The 9,504-nt window shown below is 41.2% G+C and overlaps 1 protein-coding gene across 3 annotated transcripts in view; it reads right to left on the reverse strand.

Annotated features, from left to right (window-relative positions):
- The window catches only part of LOC148060674 (G patch domain-containing protein 2-like), a 32,332-nt gene extending 24,027 nt beyond the window's left edge, over positions 1 to 8,305 (reverse strand). For all 3 annotated transcript variants that reach the window (XR_015709311.1, XM_087780475.1, XM_087780474.1), the window contains exons 1-2: positions 8,212 to 8,305; positions 6,085 to 6,744 (exon numbers count right to left, since the gene is read on the reverse strand). Coding sequence is in view for 2 of the 3 variants with exons in the window: in XM_087780475.1 (XP_087636601.1) it covers positions 6,085 to 6,743 (659 nt within the window). In the remaining variant the exon portion in view is untranslated. The remainder of the gene's footprint in view (positions 1 to 6,084; positions 6,745 to 8,211) is intronic.
- Between the last annotated feature and the right edge of the window lie 1,199 nt (positions 8,306 to 9,504).

A 9,504-nucleotide genomic window follows, 5' to 3' on the forward strand; every position in this document is an offset into this window, starting at 1 on the left:
GCCTTCACCAAACAATGCAGTCAGTTGTCAACGGTGACTGCTGAGATGGCTTCTTCTTTGTTGTTGAATAAAAAAAAAAAAAAAGAACACTTCCATACCACCCGGAGACGACCAGGGGTGAGAAATGGGACACAGCTGCGAGGGGAGATTTGTGAAGGGGAACAGTGGTTGTTGAAATACACCTGGGCCCTATAGATTTTGGGCCTGTAGTGTGAAAGACCCATTGGCATTTACTCCCATACTGAGCTGTGGGCGAGGGGCTAAACATAGACACGGACAATGACCAAATTATAAACCCCTAGATTTGATCCTAGTTTCCTAAACCACAGGGAGTGAAGACGCTCGAACCATTTAAACTCTTTTGTCGGGACTGAAACATCCAAGTCCCTGGATGTTTAAAGATACTGCTTACTATGGACAAGCAAACCCTGATATCTGTCATTGACGAGGTTATTGATAAATTAGAATTATTACTACTTTAAATGTCTTGTTTTTTCCGGAGATATCTTCGAGGAGTCGGGGGAAATTACCCGGCGATTGGTCGGGGCCACACCGAAGAACCTAATTAGGCCCCACAAAAACAAGTGGTAATTAGATGAAATAGCAAATATCCACGGTGACACAAAGACAAGGGCAAAGACAAAAAGCGCATCCTTAGCGTTCCAGGACTGAGCTGAGCTCCCCCCCCCCCACCCACCCCTACGGTCCTATTGTTTCCACACAAGCCAAAGAGGTGAAGCAAAACACAGTAGCCAGATGAGCACTAATCATTAGGAAATAATCCTGCGCTCCTGGGAGAGGCACACCAGTTTGCCCAGAGATTACCGACTAGACACCGTTTATTGAGCCGGGCTCTTTTCTGCAGAGGAATAAAGTGGAGGCAGAGACTGCGAGGGCGCAGGACGCTGATAACAATGGATCCGTGGGCTCTTCAAACAAGCAGCCTCAACCCAAATCCATGCCCTCTTCTATGGTGTCTGATTATAAGGTTATCCCTCCCTCCCTGAGCTGCCGTAATTGGATTAGTCTCAGAGCTTTATGAAAATTAACTTCGGCGAATGGTGCGAAGCTCTCCCCAAAAAAAAAATCCTCGTAGAGTTTCCAAAACAGAAATTACGGCACCTCACGACGGAGCGGTGGGTGGACCTACTGTTCCCTACTTTACTGTCAACTGACTGGAGGACCACGTCCTCAACTGTCAAAATTATGCCTACAGGTAAAATTTTCTGATTTCCATGATTATCCATTAGCTCATACAGCACACCTGGGCAAAGTGCAGCCCGGGGGCCACATGTGGCCCTTTGACTGTATTCATGCGGCCCCCAAAGGTCAGAGTAAAACATAGACATTCTTTCCGACAGCTTACAATTTAATATTGCGTTTATTATTGTATTAACTCTAAATATATTTATATATATATAATATATCAGAAACAAATTCGGATTTTTTTGTTTTTTAACTTTATGAAAATTCTTTGCCCATCGAAATTTTTGACATCATATTTAGAGGAAAAAGTTATTTTCCCATCAGTTTCTTTTACATGAAAGGTTTAAAAAAGTGTTTTGACATAGGCAGGTTTGTTTTATGCTGATATTTCTTTCTTTGCTATTCTTTCTTGCTTTGTTTTTTTAAAGTTTTTCTGTCATATTTTATCTCTTCGCTCCTCTCCTTTGGATTGACGGCCCCTCGCAACAGTCACAATATATGATGTGGCCCCAGAGGGAAATGAACTAGCCACCCCTGTCATACCTGAAGCTCATGGTAAAAACACAAACTTACAACAGAAGTAAAGACATCCTCACTGTTAAAGCGATAACTGAAACCACATCCCATCCAGCGGCAACATGACCAAAGCTAACCACAGCTAAGAGTAAGTAAGTAAGTAAGTAAGTAATATTTATTTATATAGCGCTTTTCCAGACCAGGGTCACAAAGCGCTTTAACAATCAAAACAATGCTCAAAAAAGTACATGCTTTAAAGATCAAGATAATACTGAGAACAACACAGGAGTTCCAGAAAATCAAGAAAAAGCCTGAACAAATAGAAACGTCTTAAGATGTTTCTTAAAGGAGTCAGTAGACTCCATCAAGCGCAAAGAGAGAGGAAGCTCGTTCCAAAGCTTAGGAGCAACAGCCTGGAAGGATTTCTCTCCTCTGGTCCTGAACCATGTGCGAGGAACCATCAGTAGATTCTGATCCACAGACCTCAGAGCCCGAGCTGGGGTGTAAGGCTGGATCAGATCAGTGACAAAAAGCCAAGTGCAGCTATGAAACAAGTCTACCCTAAAGACAATTGAGCATTTAAGCTCCAAAAAATTGTAAAAATAATGTTTATCATGAAATTATTTTTTTATTAAAACATTTATCACCAAGAACCTCAGGGTTATCCTGTAGTACTACAAGGGCCCTAAAGAGTTCTTCTTGGCTCAAAAATACCACCATGAACTGTTCTGTGTCCGGGTCAAGACCTTTTTTATTAGTTACCTGTATAGAATCATTCCAAGACAGATTTTTTTTTAATTAAGTGAAAAGTGTCTATTTAGATCTCAAATATTAAGCAAGTTACATTATTTTAAAAGTTGCAACTACGCCAACATTTTTGGCCGCATATTAGCTCATATTAGCCCCCTTTTAGGTCCATGAAAGCCGATTAAGGGACAATAAAATATTCCAAACTAAATTAAATAGTCTTTGCATTTGTCATTTTAAATATGTTTTGCATGGTATTACAATCCCTGGGAAACCCCAGGTACTTTAGCTAGTATAGAAAACTATTCATATCAGCAATAGAGCTGCAATATTCTCGAAGTTTATCATTAATCTTTTTAATCACTATCTATATTTATATATAGTTGTTTGAAATAATTCATTAAAATAAATAAATGAAAATCAACGTTAAAATGATTCTTTTACCTTTTCAGGAAATTGTATTAAGCACATGGATCAAATCTCACAGGGGATATAAAACAGCTTAATTGCATTTTCTTTGCCACCACATCAGGAGGGCGAGGGTTGCCCACAGGTGAGCTCTACTCGCGGGCCAGCCGGGGTGCCAGGTGGTCCCACTGCCAGCAGGCCTGGCCCCGGCTAATCAAGGATGTGAAGCCCAACAGGAGCTGCCAACATCTGCTCGGCTTGCACTTGGATGACTGAAGGCGGAGTGACCTTGAGCGGCGGCTCCCATTTAAGAGACCGGCAACTCCAAATAAAAAAAACGCTTAATGGAATGAACCAGACCAACAAAATCGGGAGTGCTTCAAAAGACATTTCCACAATGGCGCCCCGTGTCTGGCATCAAATGGAGCATACACGCTCGGATTATAAATACTTGCTGTTGCACCACTGTCAGGCCCGTTTCCCTACATCCTTCACCTCGGCCCGGGCCGGCCCATTAGATCGTGGGGCCCTCAGAGCGGCGTGGCAGTCTACTGAGCAGCAATCAAGAGCGCTGGCGTTGTGTAAGTGAGGAATGATTGACAGCACGCCACCGTGTTCCCATTTATTTCTTCTCCGGAGCTGTTTTCTGTCAGGATGGCTATTGATTTTTCCATAAAGTAAGAAAACAAGTGCCGTTTAGGGGCTTCGGGAGGTCGGCGCAAATTAAGCTGTGAGGTGTAAAGTCTTGACGCCCCCCCGTCCCATTACGCCTGATCACAGAAGTCTCCGTCTCCAGTATGATCGTTGGATAATGAGATTGTCAATGGCGCTGAGATGTGAGGGAGAACGGCGGGACATTAAACATAAGTGCTGGACTGTTATGAATAACACGTTAATTATTATTACAATTTACTGGTTATAACAAAATGATGATCCTTTCTAAAATGTGACGTTCTTTCCTGAAGTCTTGTGGAGACGGAATTTTTGACATATAATGGCACATTATTTACCCGAAATTTGGGAAATATATTTGTCGAGCCAACACTTGCCCTTTCATCAACATCATTTGAAACAAGGATGTGGATAAGAACTAGGAGCTCACGTAATCTAAGAATTCTTGATGTTTTTTTATTTTTTATTATAACAAATGATGTCCACCATGCTATGTTTAAAAATATAATAATTTAAAATGTTTCGTTAAGTGATGTCAAGCTTAACTTTACAATACCGTAAGACATCATGAGTGAAGTCCCTTCAAATGTAGTAGCTTTTTTTTGGTCAAATTGAATGTTAATTCAAGGACATTTCAACCTTAGAGGGCAACTAATGTGTCCTAAATTGATCTTTGACCTCTATTGTATCATCAGTATGTGTCTGTTTGTACAAAACTCTCTTTTCATTGAAATATTTAGAGTAGCAAATGTGCTGAAAAAGATTTTCTGGAGATATATTATACTTAACCTTTCTCTGAAAGATTACAACCTAAATGAGACTATCCCATCTAGTCGGGGCAAGAGACGGAGGACACCCTGGAGTGGTCCCGGATGGCATCAAAAAGGTACGTATACGCAGTCAACCACTCACACGAAACTGAAAATTGAAAGTATCACGTGAAATACTAGGAAAAGATGTCCACAAGCGAGTCCACCCAATCATGGCTGTGATTACCAAACACAAGACGCATTCTATCACAAATCAATACCAAATCAAGTGACTTATTTATTTGCAGCAATTCTTCATTGAGGGAAATAATGAGCTGGCGGATGCCCGGAGGCGGAACTCTCAAAGACCCCTCTCCCTGGTGATCATCGCGGCTATAGGAGCCCGGGATAAAAGAGACCCCCATCATTCATTTTTAATGTCAACTCAATACCTTAAAGTGGAGCTCGGTGATTGAGATACATTTTTCTAAATTTGACTCGGCACACGCTGAATATCGACGTGGAATTAGGGGGAGACAGGCGGTGTAGATCATCTTAAATGTCGCCTTGTTTAATTGCTTCTGCCTGAGCAGAGTTATGCTTTAATGTTTGGGGTTTAACTGCTTTAGTAATGTTCTATTTAAAGGCTAGCGGCGGCTTTTGGTGGATGATGTTAATTCCGGCTCTTTAAACAATCACAGCGGGGATACTGGCAGCCAATTGCATGTCATTAAACTAGTTCTGCAGAGTTGTACAACCAGGAAAAAAAAAACGCTTCTGTTCGCTTTATGGTTATAAGCAACATGACAGCTATAGACTCTTTATCTCGAGTTTTCTAATGAGAGCTTTTATTGTTTTTGTGTTTTTCAGCGACTGTGTCGAAGCTGCTTTTGAAGAGAGGCTCGGAGAAAATGGTCTTGACTCAGACTACAAATTTCAATGAAAAAATAAACACTGTGAATTTAAAGGGATAAAAAAAATTAAGTGATGTTTATGTCATAATACATGTTTTGATGTCATTCTAAATATTTATTTACACTTTTAAGCTTAACTTTACAACACCGTAAGACATCATGGGTGAAGTCTGTTCAAATTTAGTAGCTCTTTTTGTCAAATTGAATGTTAATTCAAGGTCATTTTAACCTGAAAGGGCAACTAATGTATCTTAATTGGTCTTTGACCTCTATTGTATCATCAGTATGTGTCTGTTTGTACAAAACTCTCTTTTCATTGAACTATTTCGATTAGCAAATGTGCTGAAAATGATTTTCTGGAGATACAATCTTGTTTACTATAACCACACTCACTCTGCTGTGATTGGTCAAGCATCGAGATTTGTCACCACGCGTCATCAATCTCGGAATCATCAAAGTGGGGTGTGATTGCGGCTGGCTGGAGGAGAATTATTTCGCCATAATGAAATCTGCTCTCGTAACCTCTCGTTCGCTAAGATTTCAGACGGGGGGAGAACTTTGTAAAGGTAAAAGTTCAAAACATGGTCATGATGAGGAACTTACTGCATCTTGGAGAGGAAGACTTCACACTAGTTGGCCTGTAATGTTCTGCTTGTTAGCTTAGCTAGCCAAGAACAAGTTTGAGAACCAACACCTCAGAGAGTAAAGAGCTACACAATAAAAACATCCTCTAGATGTGAGAACTTCAGCTGTTCTCACCATACTACATTAACATACACATACATAAGATATAATTATGGGACAAGAATGCAGTTGGGTAGTCTAGTAAATATTTGTAATTGGTAAATATGATAAATGGAATCTGACGTTACCCCTCAGACATGTTTTCGTCAGCGCCATCTCTGTGCTCCTTGGCCTCCAGCGTCATCTTCCTCTTCCAATGCTCCTTCCCCATCAGCCTGGCTCCCTCACCCTTCCTGTCGGCCCATCCACCAGACGGGGTCTTGGACCGAGCCAGATGTTGCATCCTGGACGGCCGCTGTCTCAGTTTCCCCTCCATGCCTTTCAAGTTCTGCTGCAGCCTGAACGTCCTGACGTCCGCCGTCACTCGCTTGACCTTCCTCCTCCTCCTCAGCGGCCGAACTGGATTTGTTTCGGTGAAGGAGTCCGACTCCGGCCAGGAAGGCTGTCTGGTCCTGGTGGGGCCCCTCATGAAGGTGTGCCACTGGCTGGTGGCCGGCATGTCATCGGAGTCGCTGCAGTTCGCCGCGAAGGCGGATGCCGCGTTGGCTCTTCGGTTCTTGGAGGCTTCATCCAAACTGGACTCCGAGGCCTCGATCCAGCAGCGTCGGTGCTCGAGCGGGTAGAAGGAAGAGGCGCGCTGGCGCTTACGACTCCGTCTTCTGCGGATTTGCCTTCGCTGGTGCAGAGGATTCAGAACCATCTCCTCCCAAAGTCCTCCAAGCTTATTCTGCTCTGAAGTCTGCTCCAACGCAGACACCAGGTCCTGCACCAGCTCATCCATCATCATGCTGCGAGCAAAACCAGAGAAAAAGAAGATTAACAATGACAGAGACAATATGTGTTTGGATGCACAAGTGTTTGGAAGATACAAAGAGAATAACATAAAAAGTGTCTAATTTATTTCCTCAAACCAGAATCAATCAAGAATTGAACCTGTGGTGCTTTCCAGGGACACCTTGCACAACACGGAATGGATCGACCATGTATGTAGTTGGTTCAAGCGAGGCAGGAGAAACCATTTGCGTGTTTCACATTGGACACAAAGATGGAAATTATTTCGTATAGAGCTAAAAGTACATAAGAACCAATGACGCTTTCTAATATTTTTTGTGCCGCTCTAGCTAGTCACTAGTCAACTAGTCAATGCAACACTAATAGACTCAGGGATTCATTCCTCATAGTATTAGGCTGTTTAATTCTGAGTTTGGGGTCAGAAGTGGAGCGAAAAGATTATTCTATTCCATGTTAATCTTTGTATCCTCTGTCTTTGTTATTTATTTTTTTGTATCCATGTTCTTTATTTTTAGACTTAGATTGTGTAATCTTGGACTTTCTTTTCATAGAAACTTTGTTCTCGTTCTTGTTTTTTAGAAATCTATCGTCTGTTTGCTGTGTGCTGACTGGAAAAACAATTTTCCCGAAGGAGACCTCCAGAGGGATCAATAAAGTTGTATCTATTTATCTATCTATTAATCAAGTCCAGATACACTTTGAATGGTTGTGCTGCTATTTTAGCTTCATTTCTCGAATATCCAGGTCGTACTACATTCTCAGTTCTTTTCGTGGGCACACCTGCCAGGTGCTCATGGAGCTTCTTTTTATTTAATGATCGAATGAATACAAATCCAATTTGTGAGTTGCCTCAGATTTGTTCTAAAGTAGAGAGAATAAACATGAGGATATCTGGGTACAGGTGCTAACTCAGTTAGCTAGGACGTGCTAACCTGGAGTCATTGTTCATTTAGTAAGTGTAGACACACATTTATCATGAAGATAAAGTCTCCTTTCCTTCCCTGTTACTGAGGAGAGTATTTTGAATTAAAATAAAGGAGGTTTTAAGGTTCAGACTTTGCTGAGATTAGTCAAAAACAGGAAACAAAAGCATGCTGTAAGGATGCGCCAGGTTTGGAACCTCAACTCCTCCATCTATTCTAACCATTATAACGTTATCACGCTTCAGAAGATGGTTGAGAGGAGATGGTTGAGAGGAGATGGTTCAGAGTCACGCAGTGTAGTCGGGAAGCGTCGAGGAGACCCTGGAAGGACAGCAGCGTTGGTGCAGAGCAGCACTGTTGTTACATAACAGCCTCCACATGTGAGCTCACACAAGGACAGTCTCGGCTCAACGCCCCGCGGAGAAAAACACGCGCACACCCGCCAACAAAACACTCTCCACGGCGACATAAAGTCACCAGGCTTCGTGGAGAACGAGGGAAAAGGCAGCGAGAGTGTCTTTTGTGTCGGTAAACACTCACCAGCGCTCGCAGCTCGTCTTGTTTTGTTTTGCAGCACAGCTGGCGCACCTCACTTCCGCCCTGCGCGCCAGCCAATCAGCGGGCGAGGACCGCGGTGACGCAAGCGTCGCCCACGCGCCATAACAACACTTGACAGGGGCGCACGAGCCTCGCTGACGGGAAGCTGATAACGATGTTGACGTGACGTCATAGCTGCAATGAAAAAAAGGTTTTTCCAACCAAAATGAGTGTTAGAAAATGGAATAAAATAATAATAATTATAAGTATGGCTCATTTAAATGATGATTTGAAAAATTAATATGGTTAAAAAAAAAAGAAAGAAAGTAAATATATTTATTTGTATGTATTTCAATTTGTAGTTCTTTATTTATTACGGAATTATGGAACTCCTATTATTACATTTTGTTAAGTTTACAAAACAAATAAAAATCAATATTGTCTGTAATTTAAAAATTGGTGCTTGACGTGTCATATTTATACATTTTTTATTTCCACTTTTCACAAACAATAAATGCATTAGTTCGCGTTTTATTCATTCATTTCTAACACCTAACAATATTCTGCATGGATTTATTTTTTTTACACTATAAATAAATGATTTTCAACAAATTAGGGAAATAATTGTAGTTGTTTTTTCAACTTGATGCTAACATGTATAGATTTATATATATTTTACATGTAATATTTTATTTATTTTCGTATTATAGGTGGACGTTTCCTTTTTTACTTTATTTTTTTCATTTACTATGGTTCACTTGCTATGTATGTAATTATATACCCCTCAGATTTTTATATATATATATATATATATATATATATATATATATATATATATATATATAAATGAAAAAAACCTGGTTGCTTCATGTTGGCAAATGTAAGTTCAACAAAAAACTGAAAATTCCTTTCATTGACTGTAAAAGTAGATTTTCAGATGACATTTATTCTATTAGCTCCGAGAAACAAAACAATAGCAGCGAAACAATTTAGAAATGAATCTCTCACAGCAGCTGGATGACACACATGACACTTGTCTATTTCAACACTCCTATATAAGCCCAATAATAATAATAATAATAAAAAGGAGTTCCAGGAGTACAAAAGCGGTTTAATCTCCCTCATCTTCCTCTTAATAACTGCAAATTTCCCCTCGGGCCTGCGAGAGAGAGGCCTGGTCCTGCTGCTGCCAGCTTATCTGTCGCCTCCATATTTCAGCCCACCGAGCCTGGTCTCCCCACAGGCCTGGGCGAGAGCAGGCGCCGGCCGGGGCTCGAGGGTCCGCCATTGTTCTGG

The sequence above is a fragment of the Callionymus lyra genome, chromosome 18 (assembly GCF_982586985.1).
Source record: "Callionymus lyra chromosome 18, fCalLyr1.hap1.1, whole genome shotgun sequence".
NCBI lineage: Eukaryota > Metazoa > Chordata > Actinopteri > Syngnathiformes > Callionymidae > Callionymus > Callionymus lyra.